The sequence below is a fragment of the Coregonus clupeaformis genome, chromosome 21 (genome assembly GCF_020615455.1).
Source record: "Coregonus clupeaformis isolate EN_2021a chromosome 21, ASM2061545v1, whole genome shotgun sequence".
In the NCBI taxonomy this organism is placed as follows: Eukaryota; Metazoa; Chordata; class Actinopteri; order Salmoniformes; family Salmonidae; genus Coregonus; species Coregonus clupeaformis.
In genome coordinates this window covers 45324620-45352309 of record NC_059212.1, presented here as the reverse complement: position 1 = coordinate 45352309, position 27690 = coordinate 45324620, and the positions used below count along the sequence as shown (strand labels likewise).

At 44.6% G+C, this 27690-nt stretch overlaps 1 protein-coding gene across 1 annotated transcript in view; it reads left to right on the top strand.

Annotated features, from left to right (window-relative positions):
- The window catches only part of LOC121534742 (twisted gastrulation protein homolog 1-B-like), a 93305-nt gene extending 67562 nt beyond the window's left edge, over positions 1-25743 (top strand). The window contains exons 3-4 of the mRNA XM_041841320.2: positions 17614-17713; positions 25306-25743. Coding sequence (XP_041697254.2) covers positions 17614-17713; positions 25306-25487 — 282 coding nt within the window. The 3' untranslated portion in view covers positions 25488-25743. The remainder of the gene's footprint in view (positions 1-17613; positions 17714-25305) is intronic.
- The last annotated feature ends 1947 nt before the right edge of the window (positions 25744-27690 follow it).

Below are 27690 nucleotides of genomic sequence, written 5' to 3'. Positions count from 1 at the left end.
GTTCTATTTTGGTTTCATCTGACCATATGACATTCTCCCAATCCTCTTCTGGATCATCCAAATGGACTCTAGCAAACTTCAGACGGGCCTGGACATGTACTGGCTTAAGCAGGGGGGACACTCAGGATTTGAGTCCCTGGCGGCGTAGTGTGTTACTGATGGTAGGCTTTGTTACTTTGGTCCCAGCTCTCTACAGGTCATTCACTAGGTCCCCCTGTGTGGTTCTGGGATTTTTGCTCACCGTTCTTGTGACCATTTTGACCCCACGGGTGAGATCTTGCGTGGAGCCCCAGATCGAGGGAGATTATCAGTGGTCTTGTATGTCTTCCATTTCCTAATAATTGCTCCTACAGTTGATTTCTTCAAACCAAGCTGCTTACCTATTGCAGATTCAGTCTTCCCAGCCTGGTGCAGGTCTACAATTTTGTTTCTGGTGTCCTTTGACAGCTCTTTGGTCTTGGCCATAGTGGAGTTTGGAGTGTGACTGTTTGAGGTTGTGGACAGGTGTCTTTTATACTGATAACAAGTTCAAACAGGTGCCATTAATACAGGTAACGAGTGGAGGACAGAGGAGCCTCTTAAAAAAATAAGTTACAGGTCTGTGAGAGCCAGAAATCTTGCTTGTTTGTAGGTGACCAAATACTTATTTTCCACCATAATTTGCAAATAAATTCATTAAAAATCCTACAATGTGATTTTCTGGATTTTTTTTTCTCAATTTGTCTGTCATAGTTGACGTGTACCTATGATGAAAAGTACAGGCCTCTCTCATCTTTTTAAGTGGGAGAACTTGCACAATTGGTGGCTGACTAAATACTTTTTTTCCCCACTGTATCACTGACCTCTTCTGGAAGAGATGGATCAGGGAGTATCTTCCACTTATGCAGGAGCGGAACAAGTGGAACAAAACTAAGAGAAACTTCAGTCCTGGTGACCTTGTGGTCATCGTCGATGACACCGCCCCAAGGAACTCTTGGCTAATGGGGCGTGTGGTGAAGGCTTTGCCAGGGGCCAAAGGTCTTGTCCGGAGCGTCATGGTTAAGACTAAGACCAATATCCTACAGAGACCTATCAATAAACTCTGTCTGCTCCTTGAGGCGACGAAGTGAGACACACACACACACACAGTGCTCCATCTTTGAATCACGTGCACCTCTGATTCGTTGATGTCGTACTCTTACATTCTTTGATGTCATACATTTTGTGGACGTCAAACTCTTGACATTTTTTGGAAGTTGAACACCTTTACACTTCAACTCAGACTGAGATCTATGGACTATTTTCCTATATGGCACCTTGTATATTTGTATATAGCTATGAACTGTAATGGTGCTCTGGTATAGAATGTTTTTGTATTGGCTCTACGTTTGAATATTAAGTAATTGTTGTGCATTCAGTGCAGTCAACAATTAGGGGCCGGTATGTTAGAGCCGATTTGGGCATATTTTGTATAAAAGACTGAACATACTGAGCTCCATGTACATTTGTGTAAATATATTAAATATTAATGTATATGATGAAATATTAGGTACGTACCTTTATGATTTATTTACTGGATTGAGATATATTCATTTGTTATTAGTGTAACTCAGTTTTTGGCCCCCCCTCTTGCCCATTCATTGTACTGTGTTAATTGTGTTAGTATAAAGGCAGGAAGTTGGGCCTTCGGGGGAGGAGTCCTTGCTAGATGCGGGAGCGGTATAGTTTTTTGACCATATAGACATACAGAAATACAGACAGACAGGTCATATTATATTATGTATTTGCATTTCAAGTAATCTCTGCTTTAAGTTGATTGGAGAATACCTTTTTGTTAGATAAGAAGAATAAACATTTTTTGTTGCACTATATCCCTGGATCTCATTGAATGTTTGGCCGTTTGGAAACGTTGAGTGTGGACTGTATGCGTCCGAAACAACCCCGCTTCAGGCTAGGGCAGTGGCTATGGTAAAGAGGAAAGGAAGCCACTACAATAGCTGTATATAGCCTGTATATTGACTCTGTACCGGTCCCCCCTGTATATAGCTGTATATAGCCTGTATATTGACTCTGTACCGGTCCCCACTGTATATAGCTGTATATAGCCTGTATATTGACTCTGTACCGGTCCCCCCTGTATATAGCTGTATATAGCCTGTATATTGACTCTGTACCGGCCACCCCTGTATATAGCCTGTATATTGACTCTGTACCGGTCCCCCCTGTATATAGCCTGTATATAGCCTGTATATTGACTCTGTACCGGTCCCCCCTGTATATAACTGTATATAGCTGTATATTGACTCTGTACCGGTCCCCCCTGTATATAGCTGTATATAGCCTGTATATTGACTCTGTACCGGTCCCCCCTATATATAGCTGTATATAGCCTGTATATTGACTCTGTACCGGTACCCCCTGTATATAGCCTGTATATTGACTCTGTACCGGCCACCCCTGTATATAGCCTGTATATTGACTCTGTACCGGTCCCCCCTGTATATAGCTGTATATAGCCTGTATATTGACTCTGTACCGGTACCCCTGTATATAGCCTGTATATAGCCTGTATATTGACTCTGTACCGGTACCCCCTGTATATAGCCTATATATTGACTCTGTACTGGTACCCCTGTATATAGCCTGTATATTGACTCTGTACCGGTCCCCCCTGTATATAGCCTGTATATAGCCTGTATATTGACTCTGTACCGGTACCCCCTGTATATAGCATGTATCTTGACTCTGTACCGGTCCCCCCTGTATATAACTGTATATAGCCTGTATATTGACTCTGTACCGGTCCCCCTGTATATAGCTGTATATAGCCTGTATATTGACTCTGTACCGGTCCCCCTGTATATAGCTGTATATAGCCTGTATATTGACTCTGTACCGGTACCCCCTGTATATAGCTGTATATTGACTCTGTACCGGTCCCCCCTGTATATAGCTGTATATAGCCTGTATATTGACTCTGTACCGGCCACCCCTGTATATAGCCTGTATATTGACTCTGTACCGGTCCCCCTGTATATAGCCTGTATATAGCCTGTATATTGACTCTGTCCCGGTCCCCCTGTATATAGCTGATATAGCCTGTATATTGACTCTGTACCGGTACCCCCTGTATATAGCCTGTATATTGACTCTGTACCGGCCACCCCTGTATATAGCCTGTATATTGACTCTGTACCGGTCCCCCCTGTATATAGCTGTATATAGCCTGTATATAGACTCTGTACCGGTACCCCCTGTATATAGCTGTATATAGCCTGTATATTGACTCTGTACCGGTCCCCCCTGTATATAGCTGTATATAGCCTGTATATTGACTCTGTACCGGTCCACCCTGTATATAGCTGTATATAGCCTCTATATTGACTCTGTACCGGTCCCCCCTGTATATAGCCTGTATATTGACTCTGTACCGGTACCCCCTGTATATAGCTGTATATAGCCTGTATATTGACTCTGTACCGGTCCCCCTGTATATAGCCTGTATATTGACTCTGTACCGGTCCCCCTGTATATAACTGTATATAGCCTGTATATTGACTCTGTACCGGTCCCCCCTGTATATAGCTGTATATAGCCTGTATATTGACTCTGTACCGGTCCCCCTGTATATAGCTGTATATAGCCTGTATATTGACTCTGTACCGGTACCCCCTGTATATAGCTGTATATTGACTCTGTACCGGTCCCCCCTGTATATAGCTGTATATAGCCTGTATATTGACTCTGTACCGGCCACCCCTGTATATAGCCTGTATATTGACTCTGTACCGGTCCCCCCTGTATATAGCCTGTATATAGCCTGTATATTGACTCTGTCCCGGTCCCCCCTGTATATAGCTGTATATAGCCTGTATATTGACTCTGTACCGGTACCCCCTGTATATAGCCTGTATATTGACTCTGTACCGGCCACCCCTGTATATAGCCTGTATATTGACTCTGTACCGGTCCCCCCTGTATATAGCTGTATATAGCCTGTATATAGACTCTGTACCGGTACCCCCTGTATATAGCTGTATATAGCCTGTATATTGACTCTGTACCGGTCCCCCCTGTATATAGCTGTATATAGCCTGTATATTGACTCTGTACCGGTCCACCCTGTATATAGCTGTATATAGCCTCTATATTGACTCTGTACCGGTCCCCCCTGTATATAGCCTGTATATTGACTCTGTACCGGTACCCCCTGTATATAGCTGTATATAGCCTGTATATTGACTCTGTACCGGTCCCCCCTGTATATAGCCTGTATATTGACTCTGTACCGGTCCCCCTGTATATAGCTGTATATAGCCTGTATATTGACTCTGTACCGGTACCCCCTGTATATAGCTGTATATAGCCTGTATATTGACCCTGTACCGGTACCCCCTGTATATAGCTGTATATAGCCTGTATATTGACTCTGTACCGGTCCCCCCTGTATATAGCTGTATATAGCCTGTATATTGACTCTGTACCGGTCCCCCCTGTATATAGCTGTATATAGCCTGTATATTGACTCTGTACCGGTCCCCCCTGTATATAGCTTTATATAGCCTGTATATTGACTCTGTACCGGTACCCCCTGTATATAGCCTGTATATTGACTCTGTACCGGTACCCCCTGTATATAGCTGTATATAGCCTGTATATTGACTCTGTACCAGTCCCCCCTGTATATAGCTGTATATAGCCTGTATATTGACTCTGTACCGGTCCCCCCTGTATATAGCTGTATATAGCCTGTATATTGACTCTGTACCGGTACCCCCTGTATATAGCCTGTATATTGACTCTGTACCGGTCCCCCCTGTATATAGCTATATATAGCCTGTATATTGACTCTGTACCGGTCCCCCCTGTAAATAGCTGTATATAGCCTGTATATTGACTCTGTACCGGTACCCCCTGTATATAGCCTGTATATTGACTCTGTACCGGTCCCCCCTGTATATAGCTGTATATAGCCTGTATATTGACTCTGTACTGGTACCCCTGTATATAGCCTGTATATTGACTCTGTACCGGTACTCCCTGTATATAGCCTGTATATAGCCTGTATATTGACTCTGTACCGGTACCCCCTGTATATAGCCTGTATATTGACTCTGTACCGGTCCCCCCTGTATATAGCTGTATATAGCCTGTATATTGACTCTGTACCGGTACCCCCTGTATATAGCTGTATATAGCCTGTATATTGACTCTGTACCGGTCCCCCCTGTATATAGCTGTATATAGCCTGTATATTGACTCTGTACCGGCCACCCCTGTATATAGCCTGTATATTGACTCTGTACCGGTCCCCCCTGTATATAGCTGTATATAGCCTGTATATAGACTCTGTACCGGTCCCCCCTGTATATAGCTGTATATAGCCTCTATATTGACTCTGTACCGGTCCCCCCTGTATATAGCCTGTATATTGACTCTGTACCGGTCCCCCTGTATATAGCCTGTATATTGACTCTCTACCGGTCCCCCCTGTATATAGCTGTTTATAGCCTGTATATTGACTCTGTACCGGTACCCCCTGTATATAGCTGTATATAGCCTGTATATTGACCCTGTACCGGTACCCCCTGTATATAGCTGTATATAGCCTGTATATTGACTCTGTACCGGTCCCCCCTGTATATAGCTGTATATAGCCTGTATATTGACTCTGTACCGGTCCCCCCTGTATATAGCTGTATATAGCCTGTATATTGACTCTGTACCGGTCCCCCCTGTATATAGCTGTATATAGCCTGTATATTGACTCTGTACCGGTACCCCTGTATATAGCTGTATATAGCCTGTATATTGACTCTGTACCGGTCCCCCTGTATATAGCTGTATATTGACTCTGTACCGGTCCCCCCTGTATATAGCTGTACATAGCCTGTATATTGACTCTGTACCGGTACCCCCTGTATATAGCTGTATATAGCCTGTATATTGACTCTGTACCGGTCCCCCCTGTATATAGCCTGTATATTGACTCTGTACTGGTCCCCCCTGTATATAGCTGTATATAGCCTGTATATTGACTCTGTACCGGTCCCCCCTGTATATAGCCTGTATATTGACTCTGTACTGGTCCCCCCTGTATATAGCTGTATATAGTCTGTATATTGACTCTGTACCGGTCCCCCCTGTATATAGCTGTATATAGCCTGTATATTGACTCTGTACCGGTCCCCCTGTATATAGCTGTATATTGACTCTGTACCGGTACCCCTGTATATAGCTGTATATAGCCTGTATATTGACTCTGTACGGTCCCCCCTGTATATAGCTGTAAATAGCCTGTATATTGACTCTGTACGGTCCCCCTGTATATAGCTGTATATAGCCTGTATATTGACTCTGTACCGGTACCCCCTGTATATAGCCTGTATATTGACTCTGTACGGTACCCCCTGTATATAGCTGTATATAGCCTGTATATTGACTCTGTACCGGTCCCCCCTGTATATAGCTGTATATAGCCTGTATATTGACTCTGTACCGGTCCCCCCTGTATATAGCTGTATATAGCCTGTATATTGATTCTGTACCGGTACCCCCTGTATATAGCCTGTATATTGACTCTGTACCGGTCCCCCCTGTATATAGCTATATATAGCCTGTATATTGACTCTGTACCGGTCCCCCCTGTATATAGCTGTATATAGCCTGTATATTGACTCTGTACCGGTACCCCCTGTATATAGCCTGTATATTGACTCTGTACCAGTACCCCCTGTATATAGCTGTATATAGCCTGTATATTGACTCTGTACCGGTACCCCCTGTATATAGCCTGTATATTGACTCTGTACCGGTCCCCCCTGTATATAGTTGTATATAGCCTGTATATTGACTCTGTACCGGTACCCCCTGTATATAGCTGTATATAGCCTGTATATTGACTCTGTACCGGTCCCCCCTGTATATAGCTGTATATAGCCTGTATATTGACTCTGTACCGGTCCCCACTGTATATAGCTGTATATAGCCTGTATATTGACTCTGTACCGGTACCCCCTGTATATAGCTGTATATAGCCTGTATATTGACTCTGTACCGGTCCCCCCTGTATATAGCTGTATATTGACTCTGTACCGGTCCCCCCTGTATATAGCTGTATATAGCCTGTATATTGACTCTGTACCGGTACCCCCTGTATATAGCTGTATATAGCCTGTATATTGACTCTGTACCGGTCCCCCCTGTATATAGCTGTATATAGACTCTGTACCGGTCCCCCCTGTATATAGCCTGTATATAGCCTGTATATTGACTCTCTACCGGTCCCCCCTGTATATAGCCTGTATATTGACTCTGTACCGGTCCCCCCTGTATATAACTGTATATAGCCTGTATATTGACTCTGTACCGGTCCCCCCTGTATATAGCTGTATATAGCCTGTATAGTTTGGTTTTCGCCAGGCATTACTGGAACCATGTCGTCCAAAAAGTTATACTTTTGAATTGTACCGGTACCCCCTGTATATAGCCTGTATATTGACTCTGTACCGGTACCCCCTGTATATAGCTGTATATAGCCTGTATATTGACTCTGTACCGGTACCCCCTGTATATAGCCTGTATATTGACTCTGTACCGGTCCCCCCTGTATATAGTTGGATATAGCCTGTATATTGACTCTGTACCGGTACCCCCTGTATATAGCTGTATATAGCCTGTATATTGACTCTGTACCGGTCCCCCCTGTATATAGCTGTATATAGCCTGTGTATTGACTCTGTACCGGTCCCCACTGTATATAGCTGTATATAGCCTGTATATTGACTCTGTACCGGTACCCCCTGTATATAGCTGTATATAGCCTGTATATTGACTCTGTACCGGTCCCCCCTGTATATAGCCTGTATATTGACTCTGTACTGGTCCCCCCTGTATATAGCTGTATATAGCCTGTATATTGACTCTGTACCGGTCCCCCCTGTATATAGCCTGTATATTGACTCTGTACTGGTCCCCCCTGTATATAGCTGTATATAGTCTGTATATTGACTCTGTACCGGTCCCCCCTGTATATAGCTGTATATAGCCTGTATATTGACTCTGTACCGGTCCCCCCTGTATATAGCTGTATATAGACTCTGTACCGGTCCCCCCTGTATACAGCTGTATATAGCCTGTATATTGACTCTGTACCGGTACCCCCTGTATATAGCTGTATATAGCCTGTATATTGACTCTGTACCGGTCCCCCCTGTATATAGCTGTATATTGACTCTGTACCGGTCCCCCCTGTATATAGCTGTATATAGCCTGTATATTGACTCTGTACCGGTCCCCCCTGTATATAGCTGTATATAGCCTGTGTTGATAAAACAAGTTTACTGGAGAACTGAGACCAAGTAGAGACTTTGGACAGGGTGGATATGGTATAATAAAGGCAGTTTATTCAGAGGTAAAGATATCTGGAATCGCGTGCACGGACCCGTTCGTCAATCTCGTAGGGAGATATCTGAGAGAGCCCCGAAACATTGTGTGCTGACATTTTATACAATAAAATGAAGTAGGTTGAATCTAGTAGTTCTGATCTTCTGATTGGTCCTGATGAGTTGGGCGAGGTCCCCTCCAGGTTAGTATCACTGTTGCATTGGCTCTGAGTCGGGTTCTCTGTCTTCAGATGTTCAGCCTAAGAGAAGGGGATTTTTGTGTGTGTGTGTGTGTGTGTGTGTTTAACAGTGATGATGTGTGTGTGTGTGTGTGTGTGTGTGTTATCAGTGATGATGTGTGTGTGTGTGTGTGTGTGTGTGTGTTTATCAGTGATGATGTGTGTGTGTGTGTGTGTGTGTGTGTGTGTGGGTGTGTGTGTGTGTCCTCAGAGCAAGAACTCGTGAGTTGGAAGAACTGAGAGACCTATGGCGTGGGTGTTGTCCTTAGCCACCTGCTGACAAGGCTGACAAGATAGGACTCTTTTGTCCATTGTATTGAATACAAAGGCCCAACACAAAATGGGTCATGCACAAGATTTTAGTCAGACCAAGCTATAACATTATATATTTACTACGACACCTGTATATTGACTCTGTACCGGTCCCCCCTGTATATAGCTGTATATAGCCTGTATAGTTTGGTTTTCGCCAGGCATTACTGGAACCATGTCGTCCAAAAAGTTATACTTTTGAATCATCTGTCCATAGAAAGTTATTCCAAGAGTCTTGATGATCATCCAGGTGCTTTTTGGCAAACTTGAGTCAACTTTTTGGACGAGATGGGTCCCATTATGCCTGGCAAAAACCAAACACTGCATTCCACAGTAAGAACATCATACCAAAGGTCAAGCATGGTGGTGGTGGTGTGATGGTTTGGGGATGCTTTGCTGCCTCAGGACCTGGACGACTTGCCTTAATAGAAGGAGCCATGAATTCTGCTCTGTATCAGAGAATTCTACAGGAGAATGTCAGGCCATCCGTCTGTGAGCTGAAGCTGAAGTGCAGCTGGGTCATGCAGCAAGACAATGATCCAAAACACACAATCAAGTCTACATGAAAATTGCTAAAAAGCAACACATTTTACGTTTTTGAAATACCTAGTCAAAGTCCAGACCTAATCTCAATTGAGATGTTGTGGCAGGACTTGAAACGAGCAGTTCATGCTTGAAAACCCACACGTCACTGAGTTAAAGCAGTTCTGCATGGAGGAGTGGGCCAAAATTCCTCCACAGCGACGTGAGAGACTGATCAACAACCACAGAAAGCATTTGGTTGGAGTCATTGCAGCTAAAGGTGGCACAACCAGTTATTGAGTGTAAGGGGGCAATTACTTTTTCACACAGGGGCATTGGGTGTTGCATAACTTTGTTTATGAAATAAATATGTAATTGTTGTGTTATTTGTTCACTTATGTTCCCTTTATCTAATATTAGGTTTTGGTTGAAGATCTGATAACATTCAGTATCACAAATATGCAAAAGTAGAGAAAATTAGAAAGGGGTGTGATGTCACGAGAGGCTGTGTCCTGGAGGGACGTTACATCCCCCTGAGGTGGCTGCAAACCCAGACAGCTATGGCTCCATCTGCTGGTAGGGTCGGGAACTCCACCCCTCTATGGCCAATCTTCCCACGCAGCTGAAACAAATGAGGAGCTGATGAGCTGAAGGTTTGGGAAGGGAAGAGACACAGTCTCCAACCTGGGCTCTCTGGAGGACAAGAGTGCTGCACGTCCACTTCCATGAGGAATATAAGGATTTGGAGATACTTACCTTTGGGAAATACTCACCTTTGGATATATGCACCTGTGGAAATACGTGAGAGACATTTGGAAGGACTTTTTTGCTGGGTTGGCCACTAGCTGCAACGTGGACTACAGTAAGGCTGGGGAAAAGTTATCTGAGCGAGTGAGAATTATGATTTTGGATGTGGAAGAGACATCCCTGAACTGTTAACCCTTAAAGAGCCACAAGAGAACAGAATTTTGTTATATTTTCGTTAATTTCCCAAGACCTATAATAAAATCCTTGTTTTGTTTGAACCTTGTCTCCTTGCACTACTTGAGCAATCCCGCTGAAAGCTGTGTAGCCTCTCGTGACGTCACAGGGGGCAAATACTTTTTCATAGCATTTTGAAAGGGGGCAAATAGAAAATTAGAAAGGGGGCAAATACTTTTTCATAGCATTTTGTCATAACAAACACTGTATGATCAGATCACTATCAGAGCCCGGGAGGTAGAGAGAGCAGAAGTGTGTGTTTGTGTACACAGGACCAGCTTACTTAGGCGACTCTTCTCCAGGTTCATCTCTCTGTAGGTGATGGCTTTGTTATAGAAGGTTTGGGACTCGCTTCCTTTTAGGTGGTTGTAGAATTGAACGGCTCTTTTCTGGATTTTGATAATTAGCGGGTATCGGCCTAATTGTGCTCTGCATGCATTATTTGGTGTTTTACGTTGTACACGGAGGATATTTTGCAGAATTCTGCATGCAGTGTCTCAATTTGGTGTTTGTCCCATTTTGTGAATTCTTGGTTGGTGAGCGGACCCCAGACCTCACAACCATGAAGGGCAATGGGTTCTATAACTGATTCAAGTATTTTTAGCCAGATCCTAATTGGTATGTTGAATTTTATGTTCCTTTTGATGGCGTAGAAGGCCCTTCTTGCCTTGTATATCAGATCGTTCACCGCTTTCTGGAAGTTACCTGTGGCGCTGATGTTTAGGCCGAGGTACATATACTTTTTTGTGTGCTCTAGGGCAACGGTAGCTAGATGGAATTTGTCTTACTGAGATTTACTGTCAGGGCCCAGGTCTGACAGAATCTGTGCAGAAGATCTAGGTGCTGCTGTAGGCCCTCCTTGGTTGTGAACAGAAGCACCTCTCTCTTTCACTTTCTCTCTCTATCTCACTGTTTCCATCTCCCTCTCTCCCACCCCCCTCCTTCACAGCTTTGACCTTGACTTTGTGGAATGTGCTCTCTGAGAGAGAGAGAGAGAGAGAGAGAGAGAGAGAGAGAGAGAGAGAGAGAGAGAGAGAGAGAGAGAGAGAGAGAGAGAGAGAGAGAGAGAGAGAGAGAGAGAGAGAGAGAGAGAGAGAGAGAGAGAGAGAGAGAGAGAGAGAGAGAGAGAGAGAGAGAGAGAGAGAGAGAGAGAGAGAGAGAGAGAGAGAGAGAGAGAGAGAGAGAGAGAGAGAGAGAGAGAGAGAGAGAGAGAGAGAGAGAGAGAGAGAGAGAGAGAGAGAGAGAGAGAGAGAGAGAGAGAGAGAGAGAGAGAGAGAGAGAGAGAGAGAGAGAGAGAGAGAGAGAGAGAGAGAGAGAGAGAGAGAGAGAGAGAGAGAGAGAGAGAGAGAGAGAGAGAGAGAGAGAGAGAGAGAGAGAGAGAGAGAGAGAGAGAGAGAGAGAGAGAGAGAGAGAGAGAGAGAGAGTCAAACTCCTTAGTCTCCTCACTCCTTTAGTGTGCTGCCAAAATGTGTTTTCACTTTGTTGAAAGAATGGGGATGTCTCTTAGGTTTTGTTTTAGTTTCTGCTTTTCATTGTTTGTGCCATTCCAGGAGAAGATTTTATTAGAATTTATCTAACTCATACAGTGAAAATTTATTCTGCTTCACAATTGAGTTTGATCTTATGTAGTAAAATATATTGCCTGTGTGTTTTAAACTTCGCACATGCCTGAACATGTCCATACATACAGTGTCATGTGTTTATGTTCCCCTCCTAACCAGAAATTAAGCTAACATGTCCTACTGTGGCTACATTCTTCTAACATATGTATGTATGGCTGTATGTATAGTCATTGTATCCGGTATGTGTGAATGGCTGTAACATAGTAATTGTATCCGGTATGTACAGTGCATTCGGAAAGTATTCAGACCCCTTGACTTTTTCCACATTTTGTTACGTTACAGCCTTATTCTAAAATTGATTAAATAGATTTTTTTCCTCCTCAATCTACACACAATACCGCATAATGACAAAGCAAAAACTGGTTTTTAGAAATTGTTGGTAATTTATTAAAAACCTGAAATATGACATTTACATAAGTATTCAGACTCTTTACTCAGTACTTGGTTGAAGCACCTTTGGCAGAGATTACAGCCTTGAGTGTATTTGGGGAGTTTCTCCCATTCTTCTCTGCAGATCCTCTCAAGCTCTGTCAGGTTGGATGGGGAGCGTTGCTGCACAGCTATTTTCAGGTCTCTCCAGAGATCGGGTTCAAGTCCAGGCTCTGGCTGGGCCACTCAAGGAAATTCAGAGACTTGTCCCGAAGCCACTCCTGCGTTTTCTTGGCTGTGTGCTTAGGGTCATTGTCCTGTTGGAAGATGAACCTTCGCCAAAGTCTGTAGCAGGTTTCATCAATAATCGGTCTGTACTTTGCTCTGTTCATCTTTTCCTCGATCCTGACTAGTCTCCCAGTCCCTGCCGCTGAAAAACATCCCCACAGCATGATGCTGCCACCACCATGCTTCACCGTAGGGATGGTACCAGGTTTCCTTCACTGTATTTGGCTTGGCATTCAGGCCAAATACAGTGGGAAAAAAAAGTATTTAGTCAGCCACCAATTGTGCAAGTTCTCCCACTTAAAAAGATGAGAGAGGCCTGTAATTTTCATCATAGGTACACGTCAACTATGACAGACAAATTGAGAAAAGAAAATCCAGAAAATCACATTGTAGGATTTTTAATGAATTGATTTGCAAATTATGGTGGAAAATAAGTATTTGGTCACCTACAAACAAGCAAGATTTCTGGCTCTCACAGACCTGTAACTTCTTCTTTAAGAGGCTCCTCTGTCCTCCACTCGTTACCTGTATTAATAGCACCTGTTTGAACTTGTTATCAGTATAAAAGACACCTGTCCACAACCTCAAACAGTCACACTCCAAACTCCACTATGGCCAAGACCAAAGAGCTGTCAAAGGACACCAGAAACAAAATTGTAGACCTGCACCAGGCTGGGAAGACTGAATCTGCAATAGGTAAGCAGCTTGGTTTGAAGAAATCAACTGTGGGAGCAATTATTAGGAAATGGAAGACATACAAGACCACTGATAATCTCCCTCGATCTGGGGCTCCACGCAAGATCTCACCCCGTGGGAGTCAAAATGATCACAAGAACGGTGAGCAAAAATCCCAGAACCACACGGGGGGACCTAGTGAATGACCTGCAGAGAGCTGGGACCAAAGTAACAAAGCCTACCATCAGTAACACACTACGCCGCCAGGGACTCAAATCCTGCAGTGCCAGACGTGTCCCCCTGCTTAAGCCAGTACATGTCCAGGCCCGTCTGAAGTTTGCTAGAGTGCATTTGGATGATCCAGAAGAGGATTGGGAGAATGTAATATGGTCAGATGAAACCAAAATAGAACATTTTGGTAAAAACTCAACTCGTCGTGTTTGGAGGACAAAGAATGCTGAGTTGCATCCAAAGAACACCATACCTACTGTGAAGCATGGGGGTGGAAACATCATGCTTTGGGGCTGTTTTTCTGCAAAGGCACCTGGACGACTGATCCGTGTAAAGGAAATAATGAATGGGGCCATGTATCGTGAGATTTTGAGTGAAAACCTCCTTCCATCAGCAAGGGCATTGAAGATGAAACGTGGCTGGGTCTTTCAGCATGACAATGATCCCAAACACACCGCCCGGGCAACGAAGGAGTGGCTTCGTAAGAAGCATTTCAAGGTCCTGGAGTGGCCTAGCCAGTCTCCAGATCTCAACCCCATAGAAAATCTTTGGAGGGAGTTGAAAGTCTGTGTTGCCCAGTGACAGCCCCAAAACATCACTGCTCTAGAGGAGATCTGCATGGAGGAATGGGCCAAAATACCAGCAACAGTGTGTGAAAACCTTGTGAAGACTTCCAGAAAACGTTTGACCTGTGTCATTGCCAACAAAGAGTATATAACAAAGTATTGAGAAACTTTTGTTATTGACCAAATTCTTATTTTCCACCATAATTTGCAAATAAATTCATAAAAAATCCTACAATGTGATTTTCTGGAATTTCTTCCTCATTTTGTCTGTCATAGTTGACGTGTACCTATGATGAAAATTACAGGCCTCTCTCATCTTTTTAAGTGGGAGAACTTGCACAATTGGTGGCTGACTAAATACTTTTTTTCCCCACTGTAGTTCAATCTTGGTTTCATCAGACCAGAGAATCTTGTTTCTCATGGTCTGAGAGTCCTTTAGGTGCCTTTTGGCAAACTCCAAGCGGGCTGTCATGTGCCTTTTACTGAGGAGTGGCTTCCATCTGGCCACTCTCCCATAAAGGCCTGATTGGTGGAGTGCTGCAGAGATAGTTGTCCTTCTGGAAGGTTCCCCATCTCCACAGAGGAACTCTAGAGCTCTGTCAGAGTGACCATCGGGTTCTTGGTCACCTCCCTGACCAAGGCCCTTCTCCCCTGATTGCTCAGTTTGGCCAGGCGGCCAGCTCTAGGAAGAGTCTTGGTGGTTACAAACGTATTATATTTAAGAATGATGGAGGCCACTGTGTTCTTGGGGACCTTCAATGCTGCAGACATTTTTTGGTACCCTTCCCCAGATTTGTGCCTCGACACAATCCTGTCTCGGAGCTCTACGGACAATTCCTTCAACCTCATGGCTTGGTTTTTGCTCTGACATGCACTGTCAACTGTGGGATCTTATATAGACAGGTGTGTGCCTTTCCAAATCATGTCCAATCAATTGAATTTACCACTGGTGGACTCCAATCAAGTTGTAGAAACATCTCAAGGATGATCAATGGAAACAGGATGCACATGAGCTCAATTTCAAGTCTCATAGCAAAGGGTCTGAATACTTATGTAAATAAGGTATTTCTGTTTTTTTATTTTAATAAATTAGCAAACATTTCTAAAAACCTGTTTCGCTTTATCATTATGGGGTATTTTGTGTAGATTGCTGATAAAAAAATTAATATTTAATACATTTTAGAACAAGGCTGTAACGTAACAAAGTGTGGAAAAAGTCAAGGGGTCTGAATACTTTCCGTGTGTGTGTGTGTGTGTGTGTGTGTGTGTGTGGCTGTAACATACAGTGCTTTAGGAAAGTATTCATACCCCTTGACTTATTCCGCATTTTGTTGTGTTCCAGCCTGAATTCAAAATGGATTAAACAGATGTTTTTTCTCACCCATCTACACACAATACCCCATAATGAAGTGAAAACATGTTTTTAGAGATTTTACTAATGTATTGAAAATGAAATACAAAAATATCTAATTTATGTAAGTATTCACACCCCTGAGTCAATACATGTTAGAATCACCTTTGGCAGCGATTACAGCTGTGCGTCTTTCTGGCTAAGTCTCTAAGAGCTTTCCACACCTGGATTGTACAATATTTGCACATTATTCTTTTATAAATTCTTCAAGCATTTTCAAGTCTTGCCATAGATTTTCAAGCTGATTTAAGTCGTCTAAACTGTAACTAGGCCACTCAGGAACATTCAATGTCATCTTAGTAAGCAACTCCAGTGTATATTTGGCCTTGTGTTTTAGGTTATTGTCCTGCTGAAAGGTGAATTCATCTCCCAGTGTCTGTTGGAAAGCAGACGGAACCAGGTCTGAGAGCTTTGTACATTATTATTATTTTTTAATTCTTCAAGCTCTGTCAAGTTGGTTGTTGATCATTGCTAGACAGCCATTTTCAAGTCTTGCCATAGATTGTCAAGCCGATTTTTAAGTCAACTGTAACTAGGCCAAATTCAATGTCGTCTTGGTAAGCAACTCCGGTGTATATTTGGCCTTGTGGTTTAGGTGATTGTCCTGCTGAAAGGTGAATTCATCTCCCAGTGTCTGTTGGAAAGCAGACTGAACCAGGTTTTTCCTGTGCTTAGCTCTATTTTTGCTTTATGGGTATGCTTTATTTTAGCTCTATTCTATCCTAAAAAATAAAATAAAAACGTCATAGTCCTTGCCGATGACAAGCATACCCATAACATGATGCAGCCACCCCCATGCTTTAACATATTAATAGTGGTACTCAGTGATGTGTTGTGTTGGATTTGCCCCAAACATAACGCTTTGTATTCAGGACATAAAGTTAATTTATTTGCAATTTTTTTTGCAGTTTTACTTTAGTGCCTTATTGCAAACATGATTCATGTTTTGGAATACTTTTATTCTGTACAGGCTTCCTTCTTTTCACTCTGTCATTTAGGTTAGTATTGTGGAGTAACTACAATGTTGTTGATCCATCCTCAGTTTTCTCCTGTCACAGACATTCATCTCTTTAACTGTTTTAAAGTCACCATTGGCCTCATGGTGAAATCCCTGAGCGGTTTCCTTCCTCTCTGGCAACTGTGTTAGGAAGGACGCCTGTATCTTTGTAGTGACTGGGTGTATTTATACACCATCCAAAGTGTAATTAATAACTTCACCATGCTCAAAGGGATATTCAATGTCTGCTTTTTTAATTTTTTACCCATCTACCAATAGGTGCCCTTCTTTGCAAGGCATTGGAAAACCTCCCTGGTCTTTGTGGTTGAATCTGTGTTTGAAATTCACTGCTTGACTGAGAGACCTTACAGATAATTGTATGTGTTGGGTACAGAGATGAGGTAGTCATTCAGAAATCATGTTAAACACCATTATTGCACACAGAGTGAGTCCATGCAACTTAATATGTGACTTGTTAAGCACATTTTTACTCCTGAACTTATTTAGGCTTGCTTAACAAAGGGGTGTGAATACTTATTGACTCAAGACATTTCGGCTTTTCATTTTGTATTAATTTGTAAACATTATGGGGTATTGTATGTAGGCCAGTGACACAACATCTCAATGTAATCCATTTTAAATTCAGGCTGTAACACAACACAATGTGGAAAAAGTCATGGGGGAATACTTTCTGAAGGCACTGTAGCAATTGTCTCCGGTATGTGTGTGTGTGTGTGTGTGTGTGTGTGTGTGTGTGTGTGTGTGTGTGTGTGTGTGTGTGTGTGTGTGTGTGTGTGTGTGTGTGTGTGTGTGTGTGTGTGTGTGTGTGTGTGTGTGTGTGTGTGTGTGTGTGTTGATGTGTTCTGGTCTGGTCTCTATAGTACAGTACAACACACAGAAACAAGTCACCGCAACTCCAGTCCTACGTGACCAAAACTATGAAAACCTCTGCTTTGAGGCAAATATATCTATGTAACTAGTTTCTTGAATTGAGTTGATTGTTTTGTGTGTTGTGTGTGTGTGTGTGTGTGTTGCAGGAGCTGTGTCAGTGTCGTCCGTCCGATGGGAACTGTTCATGTTGTAAGGAGTGTATGCTGTGTCTGGGGACACTGTGGGAGGAGTGCTGTGACTGTGTCGGTGAGTACCACGGAGGTTAAAGAGTGTGTTTCTGTTGTAAGGAGTGTATGCTGTGACTGGGTTATTCATAACCAGCGGTGTGTATTTCATAGATGCCAAGGGAAGCCAGGCTTAGAATATTTGATCAATAAAAATAAATAGATATATAAAATAATTTATCTTTCATCTCTCTGTGTTTTCATAATTTTCAGTCAATTCGCAAGTGGTTGAATTTCACTGGAGAAAATCATCAGAGCGAGGGAAACAGCGCCCCCTCTGTCTCTGTATGTGTAGCCCATGTATCTGATGCTGTCTGGACAAAAAGAGTATGACATGTTGCCTCCGTAGCGTTTGATTGATTGATGGCAGCAATCATTTGGCCTTCCTTGATTAAAAAAAATAATTATAAAATAATTAGCCAATCAGTGTTGAGCTGAGCTCAACTGTGGGTGGTCCTGGCGCAGCAAAACCCCCCCCGAGGGAGGCCAATTTGGATTTGACTTCACACCAATCAAGTCAAATCCTAGGCTAAATGTGGATTTGACTCAATTCTCTGTACAGGCCAAAGATTATGACGGCGATTCTGATATAACCATAAATTCATATATTGTGCCACTGGCCTGAGACGATTGAAGTTCAGTATGTAGCCTAGATGTAGCCTACTAGGCTCACGTTAACTAGCTAGCTAGCTAACTTAGCTGGTTCATTGTTGACCACGTTAACTAGCTAGCTAGCTAACTTAGCTGGTTCATTGTTGACCATGCGAGGAAGTTAGGCTAGCAAGCGTTTTAGCCAGGTAGCCTATGACAACTAAAACTGAAAGCGTATTGTATGATAGAGCCAACATGAAAGAGAGGAGGATGGCATTAGTATTCAACTAGTCTGCAAGTAGGGTGAGTCCAAAAAAAGTTTTTTTTACTTGCACACGCATGCAAGCACACACACACACACACACACACACACACAGAAATCAGTACCATGGACAGCCACATGATATTTACCAACATTGCTTGGACTAAATTGTTTTTGGTATCTTTAAGTTTGTTTTCAGGTTATTAAACTAAGCATATATAGGCTTGTTGATTTGATGATGTTTAAATATTTAAGTTGAAATGGTGCTGGAGTAGTGGAGGCAGTGCTCCTGTTGTCTTTGTGTTGACTTGCGGTAACTCCTAAATCAGTAGTTGTTTAGTCGAAAACAGTAACTTATTTGACCATGCTGCAGGTGATATAACTGTTTATATGGAATATTTGCTTTGTGGACTTCACTGGACAGATGTTGCTCCCGGTTTTGTGATTAAACAAACAGCTGAAATGTATTCCTCCGCTGTGTGACTGTTGTATATTTGTTGTCACGGCCTTATTGTATATCACGTTGACGTATGAACTAATGGGTTGTAGAGCAAACTACGCAACTATCACAACATACACTACATGACCAAAAGTATGTGGGCACCTGCTCGTCGAACATCTCATTCAAAAATCATGGACATTAATATGGAGTTGGTCCCCCCTATGCTGCTGTAACAGCCTCCACTCTTCTGGGAAGGCTTTCCACTAGATGTTGGAACATTGCTGCGGGGACTTGCTTCCATTCAGCCACAAGAGCATTAGTGAGGTTTGAGGTCAGGGTTCTGTGCAGGCCAGTCAAGTTCTTCCACACCGATCTCGATAAACCATTTCTGTATGGACCTCACTTTGTGCACAGGGGCATTGTCATGCTGAAACAGGAAAGGGCCTTCCCCAAACTGTTGCCACAAAGTTGGAAGCACAGAATCGTCTAGAATGTCATTGTATGCTGTAGCGTTAAGATTTCCCTTCACTGGAACTAAGGGGCCTGAACCATGAAAAACAGTCTCAGACCATTATTCCTCCTCCACCAAACTTTACAGTTGACACTATGCATTCGGGCAGGTAGCGTTCTCCTGGCATCCGCCAAACCCAGATTCGTCCTTCGGACTGCCAGATGGTGAAGCGTGATTCATCACTCCAGAAAAAACATTTCCACTGCTCCAGAGTCCAATGGCGGCGATCTTTACATCACTCCAGCCGCCGCTTTGCATTGCGCATGGTGATCTTAGGCTTGTGTGCGGCTGCTCGGCCATGGAAACCCATTTAATGAAGCTCCCGACGAACAGTTCTTGTGCTGACGTTGCTTCCAGAGGCAGTTTGGAACTCGGTAGTGAGTGTTGCAACCGAGGACAGACGATATTTACGCGCTTCAGCACTTTGCGGTCCCGTTCTGTGAGTTTGTGTGGCCTACCATTTCGCGGCTGAGCCGTTGTTGCTCTTAGATGTTTCCATTTCACAATTACAGCACTTACAGTTGACCGGGGCAGCTCTAGCAGGGCAGAAATGTTATAAACTGACTTGTTGGAAAGGTGGCATCCTATGACGGTGCCACGTTGAAAGTCACTGAGCTCTTCATTAAGGCCATTCTACTGCCAATGTTTGTCTATGGAGATTGCATGGCTGTGTGCTCATTTTTTAAACACCTGTCAGCAACGGGTGTGGCTGAAATAGCCGAATCCACTAATTTGAAGGGGTGTCCACATACTTCTGTATCTATAGTGTAGGTTATAATATGGCTTGGCTTCCCCAGTGATGTTACCCACGCGCCGCTTCTGTTCATAAAACAACAATACTGCTATTCAGTCAAAAACACTGCAGTTGTTATCAGCGTGATCAATTAGGCAGGGTCAAGCAATGGCTGTTGAGTTACTAAAATGACTGTGTGCACTTGTCAAGCTGCTTTCTGCACAGGTTGGTTTTAAAGTGTCAGTTTGAGGCGTAGTGTTGCTCTGATAGGGGGAGTGTCAGTTTGAGGCGGAGTGTTGCTCTGATGGGGGGAGTGTCAGTTTGAGGCGTAGTGTTGCTCTGATAGGGGGAGTGTCAGTTTGAGGCGGAGTGTTGCTCTGATGGGGGGAGTGTCAGTTTGAGGCGTAGTGTTGCTCTGATAGGGGGAGTGTGGAAAGCCAGACACACACAGCCAGAAGGGGCCACTGGGCCTAGGAACTAGGAACCTTCTATGGTGCCTCTACTCTGGTGCCTCTACTCTGGTGCCTCTACTCTGGTGCCTCTACTCTGGTGCCTCTACTCTGGTGCCTCAACTCTGGTGTCTCTACTCTGGTGCCTCTACTCTGGTGCCTCTACTCTGGTGCCTCTACTCTGGTGCCTCTACTCTGGTGCCTCTACTCTGGTGTCTCTACTCTGGTGTCTCTACTCTGGTGCCTCTACTCTGGTGCCTCTACTCTGGTGTCTCTACTATGACGCCTCTACTCTGGTGCCTCTACTCTGGTGCCTCTACTCTGACAGCCTCTACTCTGGTGCCTCTACTCTGGTGCCTCTACTCTGGTGTCTCTACTCTGGTGCCTCTACTCTGGTGTCTCTACTCTGGTGCCTCTACTCTGGTGTCTCTACTCTGGTGCCTCTACTCTGGTGTCTCTACTCTGACACCTCTACTCTGGTGCCTCTACTCTGGTGCCTCTACTCTGGTGCCTCTACTCTGGTGCCTCTACTCTGGTGCCTCTACTCTGACACCTCTACTCTGACACCTCTACTCTGGTGCCTCTACTCTGGTGCCTCTACTCTGGTGCCTCTACTCTGGTGCCTCTACTATGGTGCCTCTACTCTGGTGTCTCTACTCTGACAGTAAGCGTTGACAGCCCACCAGACTGTAAGCGTTGACAGTCCACCAGACTGTAAGCGTCGACAGCCCACCAGACTGTAAGCGTCGACAGTCCACCAGACTGTAAGCGTCGACAGCCCACCAGACTGTAAGCGTCGACAGTCCACCAGACTGTAAGCGTTGACAGCCCACCAGACTGTAAGCGTCGACAGCCCACCAGACTGTAAGCGTCGACAGCCCACCAGACTGTAAGCGTCGACAGCCCACCAGACTGTAAGCGTCGACAGCCCACCAGACTGTAAGCGTCGACAGCCCACCAGACTGTAAGCGTCGACAGCCCACCAGACTGTAAGCGTTGACAGCCCACCAGACTGTAAGCGTTGACAGCCCACCAGACTGTAAGCGTTGACAGCCCACCAGACTGTAGATAGCCAGGCCAGCTGTAAGCTCCCTCTCTGACCCCCTTTTATGTGGGAGACACAGATCTACAGATCTACAGATCCAAGCATGTGACAGAGGGAGTGATGACTCCAGGCTGCTACAGTGTAGACACTGTACAGCTAGGAGTCACACACACATATACACACAGATGTGTTGCCGATGTTGCAGCTATGGCTTTAGGGCAGGCCTGTTTAACAGGGATACAATACACTGTGGAGGACTAAGGAGGATAGCCTTGTAGTTTCCAGCTAGGATATAGTATACATTTTAACAGCTGGAGGGAGGGAGGGAGGGAGGGAGGGAGGGAGGGAGGGAGGGAGAGAGAGAGGAGGAGAGGGGAGAGAGGGAGGGAGGGAGGGAGGGAGGGAGAGAGAGAGAGAGGGAGAGGAGGGAGAGAGGGAGGGAGGGAGGGAGGGAGGGAGGGAGGGAGGGAGGGAGGGAGAGAGGGAGAGAGGGAGAGAGGGAGAGAGGGAGGGAGGGAGGGAGGGAGGGAGGGAGGGAGGGAGGGAGGGAGGGAGAGAGGGAGGGAGGGAGGGAGGGAGGGAGGGAGAGAGAGAATTATATATTTTAAAAGGTTGAATGGTTTCTATGCAATAATTAAAATAGTTTTCTTTATCATATACAGTAGCTGTTACTTCAGAGAAACATCAGATATGATTAGCCTAACATTTTAATGAGTCCAAGTGAATGCGCTAAATCATTCAATGAGCAGCAGAGTTTGACGGAGGAATATTGGATTACAAACCAACAGATGCTAAAAACAGAGCCAAGACAGCTGTTTCAGATAAACCGTCATACACAATCGGCCCACTCCTCCGACCACTCTCCCTCCCAAATACAAAACTGTGCTTCCCCTCTGCCTCTCCATCGTCAGTCAGCCCTGACCACTCACAGACGCCGTCATACGCACACAGACATACACACATCAAAAACAGGTGCTGTTTGGCACTAGCCTGGAAACACGTCTCCCTCCCTCCAAGGGGCTTTTCTATTAGTATGGGAAACATATGTAAACATTGCCAAAGCAAGAGCAAGAGACTATCTCTCTCTCTATGCTGGGAATTGTTTGAGTGAGTGCTAAGTGCGAGTGTTGTGTAGTTAGATATCCTGGCCTGACTCCATTTTATGAGTCTGTTATGCAGGCTTGGAGAGTTCTGGTCAAGTCCCGTAAGGCCTGCACGCCACCAGGGATGTGGCTTTTTGAAGAGCCTATTTTTCACAACACTGCCATCCAGTCCCGTGTTCTGGGTTCAGCTTGCCTACGTTCATGCCTGTTAGGCGTGGGGTGTACTAAGCTGGGTCATCTGATGCGGAACAGGAATAGGTCGTTGGAGGAGCTGGGAGAAAGAGCGGGGATCCGATCGTCTCGGCTACTGAGGAAGGTCGTCGCTGAGGTCTGTGACTCCTTGCCAGTACTTCATCTGCAGTATGTGACTGACACTTCCAATTCTGATCGGTGGAAGGAGGGTCTGGATTATGTGTTCCCTGCACTGATTGTTAGTGCTGCGGCAGGGGCATTCGAGGAGGATGTGGGGATGCTGCTTTCCTTTGATACCCCGGAGCTGGGGGAGTTCAAGGAGGTGGGAAAGAAGGCCATGTACAGAATATGTGTAAAGGTGTCCCATGCCTCTTCCCTGGAAGGGGTAAAATCGACGAGGTGGGCGGGTGTGCTTGGTCCAGGTGCCTCCCCAAAAGGCTGTTGGCGATCATTAAATAAACTGCCTATTGATAAGAGGACAGCTGACCTCCAATGGAGGATAATACATGGAGCCATAGCCACCAACATGTATCTGGTACACCTGGATCCTACTGTTGGGGAGGGGTGTCCATTCTGTGCTCAGTCTGAAACTCTGGCACATCTGTTTTTACAGTGTCCCAGGTTGGTCGGGATGATTGACCTGATCACTAATTGGTTCTCAACGTTGGGAGAGGTTTTCTCTTCTCAACTGTACCTTCAGGCTCTGATCAGTCCCTACACCCAAACGAGGGCATTGCGTTCATCCACGTCTGGCCTGCTGGCCCCCCTTCCTCTGCGGAAGCATAGTTCCCGCTCAGCCCAGTCAAAACTGTTCGCTGCTCTGGCACCCCAATGGTGGAACAAGCTCCCTCACAACGCCAGGACAGCGGAGTCACTCACCACCTTCCGGAGACATTTGAAACCCCACCTCTTTAAGGAATACCTGGGATAGGATAAAGTAATCCTTCTACAGCCCCCCAAATTTTTTTAAATTTTTTTTTAAAAAATGTGTAAAGTGGTTATGCCACTGGCTATAAGGTGAATGCACCAATTTGTAAGTCGTTCTGGATAAGAGCGTCTGCTAAATGACGTAAATGTAAATGTATTTGGGCCAAAGTACAGGTTTAGTCAGAAAAGTGTAGTTGTGTTGCTTAATTTTGTGTTAGGGGCAGCAAAATTAGCAATATGGAAGACCCGAAAGAACAGTATTCGGGGACAGGGGTCTGTGGATGTGGTGGAAATGCTGGAGGGAATGTTGGCAGCGAGACTAAGGGTTGAGTTTGCCTATTATAAACTGGTCAACAATATTGATCTGTTTATGAGTATATGGGGCATTCAGAGGCTGTTGTGTTCAGTTACTGTGGAGGAGGAATTGGAGTTGTGTTTTTAATTGATGTGTAAATACGGTTTTGTATGAGTACTTATTGTGTGGTGGGCTCCCAGACCCAATAAAGATCATTTAAAGATCTCTCTCTCTCTCTGTCTCTGTCTCTGTCTCTGTCTCTGTCTCTGTCTCTGTCTCTGTCTCTGTCTCTGTCTCTGTCTCTGTCTCTGTCTCTGTCTCTCTCTCTCTCTCTCTCTCTCTCTCTCTCTCTCTCTCTCTCTCTCTCTCTCTCTCTCTCTCTCTCTCTCTCTCTCTCTCTCTCTCTCTCTCTCTCTCTCTCTCTCTCTCTCTCTCTCTCTCTCTCGTCTCTCTGTCTCTCTGTCTCTCTGTCTCTCTGTCTCTCTGTCTCTCTGTCTCTGTCTCTGTCTCTGTCTCTGTCTCTGTCTCTGTCTCTGTCTCTGTCTCTGTCTCTGTCTCTGTCTCTGTCTCTGTCTCTGTCTCTGTCTCTGTCTCTGTCTCTGTCTCTGTCTCTGTCTCTGTCTCTCTCTCTGTCTCTCTCTCTCTCTCTCTCTCTCTCTCTAGCTAGCAGCTGTACACTGTGGGGGGGAACCAACTAACACTCTCATATTTAATGAGAGAGAGAGAGAGACCAGGGCTGCATCCCAAATGGCTCCCTATGTAGTGAAACACTTTTGCCAGGGCTCCAAAGAAAAGTAGTGCACTACATAGGGAATAGGGTGCCATTTGGGACGTACCCCAGAACACATGGTCACACTTAGTGTCAACAGCACACCCATTGTCAAACCCTGAAGAAAACATTGAGGGTTAATGATAACTGCTTTTAGCAGGTAGCTACTAACTACGGCTTTAAATATGTTTTCATGGGACTACTGGAATACTAGTTCTGTTTTAAAGATGCGGTTACTGAGATAACGGACCTGTGCCCTATTTTCTCTCTGCATCCCTCCTCCCTTCTCCACCAGATAACATGTGTACGGTGGTCTACTTTGACGACTGCGTATCCATCCGCCAGTGTAAACTATACTGTGAGTCGATGGGAGGGTCGAAGTACCGCTGGTTCCACAACGCCTGCTGTCAGTGCATCGGCCCGGAGTGTCTGGACTACGGCAGCAAGGCTGCTAAGTGCATGAACTGTCTGTTCTGAAGACTGGTGGTGGATGGAACCATGGTGGGGGAGACTGGGCACCAAATATATGGACCAAACTAATGGGTGGCTCCAGGGAGGGGCTAGATGATGCTGAAGTTTCCTCAACAATAACCTAGCACCCCGTTAGTATCCCCAATAAATATTTTATTAATACATGCACATGTACACCATACAGTGTATTCTGAAAGTATTCAGACCCCTTGACTTTTTCCACATTTTGTTATGTTACAGCCTTATTCTAAAATGGATTAAATTATTTTTTTCCCCACATCAATCTACACAGAATACCCCATAATGACAATGCGAAAACAGGTTTTTATAAATTTTTGCAAATGTATTAAAAATAAAAAAACAGAAATGTACGTAAGTATTCAGACCCTTTGCTATGAGACTCGAAATTTAGCTCCGGTGCATCCTGTTTCCATTGATCATCCTTGAGATGTTTCTACAACTTGATTGGAGTCCACCTGTGGTAAATTCAATTGATTGGACATGATTTGGAAAGGCACACACCTGTCTACATTACCAGTCAAAGGTTTGGACACACCTACTCATTCAAGGGTTTTTCTTTATTTGTACTATTTTCTACATTGTAGAATAATAGTGAAGACATCAAAACTATGAAATAACACATATGGAATCATGTAGTAACCAAAACAGTGTTAAACAAATCAAAATATATTTTATATTTGAGATTCTTCAAATAGCCACCCTTTGCCTTGATGACAGCTTTGCACACTCTTGGCATTTATGGTAGCGTGGCCAGACGGAAGCCATTCCTCAGTAAATGGCACATGACAGCCTGCTTGGAGTTTGCCAAAGGGCACCTAAATGACTCTCAGACCATGAGAAACAAGATTCTTTGGTCTGATGAAACCAAGATTGAACTCTTTGGCCTGAATGCCAAGCATCACGTCTGGAGGAAACCTGGCACCATCCCTACGGTGAAGCATGGTGGTGGCAGCATCATGCTGTGGGGATGTTTTTCAGCGGCAGGGACTGGGAGACTAGTCAGGATCGAGGGAAAGATGAACGGAGCAAAGTACAGAGATCCTTGATGAAAACCTGCTCCAGAGTGCTCAGGACCTCAGACTGGGGGCGAAGGTTCACCTTCCAAAAGGACAATGACCCTAAGCACACAGCCAAGACAACGCAGGAGTGGCTTCAGGACAAGTCTCTGAATGTCCTTGAGTGGCCCAGCCAGAGCCTGATCGAACATCTCTGTAGAGACCTGAAAATAGCTGTGCAGCAACGCTCCCCATCCAACCTGACAGAGCTTGAGAGGATTTCAAGTGTCATACCCAAGAAAACTCGAGGCTGTAATCACCGCCAAAGGTGCTTCGACAAAGTACTGAGTAAAGGTTCTGAATACTTATTTAAATGTGATTTTTCCGTTTTTTTGTGTGTAGATTCATGAGGAAAAACCCCATTTAATCCATTTTAGAATAAGGCTGTAACATAACAAAACGTGGAAAACTCCTTAGCCACCTCAGTGAAAGGTTTCTGGTGCCATCACTGACCAAACCTGAGAAGACTGACTGACTGACTGACTGACTGGCTGACTGACTGACTGACTGACTGACTGACTGCTAGCTGGCTGGCTGACTGACTGACTGACTGACTGGCTGGCTGACTGGCTGGCTGGCTGGCTGGCTGGCTGGCTGACTGACTGACTGGCTGGCTGACTGACTGACTGACTGACTGGCTGGCTGGCTGACTGGCTGACTGACTGACTGACTGACTGACTAGGTCCAATATGTTAATCATTGGGCCTAGCTGACTGAGAGGAATCTATGTGGGTCTCTTTCACCTGTGTCTGAATGTAAAAAATATTTTCTTCTCACTGATTTTTTTCTGTATGATTATTATTATTGTATGTTTCATATTTTAGGTTTTTACTGCGGCTGTACTATATTTTGATAATGTATAATTTTTTTACAATAATGGTCCACTTAATTCCCATCATATTTTTTGTCTTGGTATGCTATGTGGTAAGTCAACATTTTACATTTACATTTTAGTCATTTAGCAGACGCTCTTATCCAGAGCGACTTACAGTTAGTGAGTGCATACATTTTTCATACTGGCCCCCCCGTGGGAAACGAACCCACAACCCTGGCGTTGCAAGCGCCATGCTCTACCAACTGAGCTACAGGGGACTTACAATTCAACCCTTTCTATTCTGACAATATAAGACTTT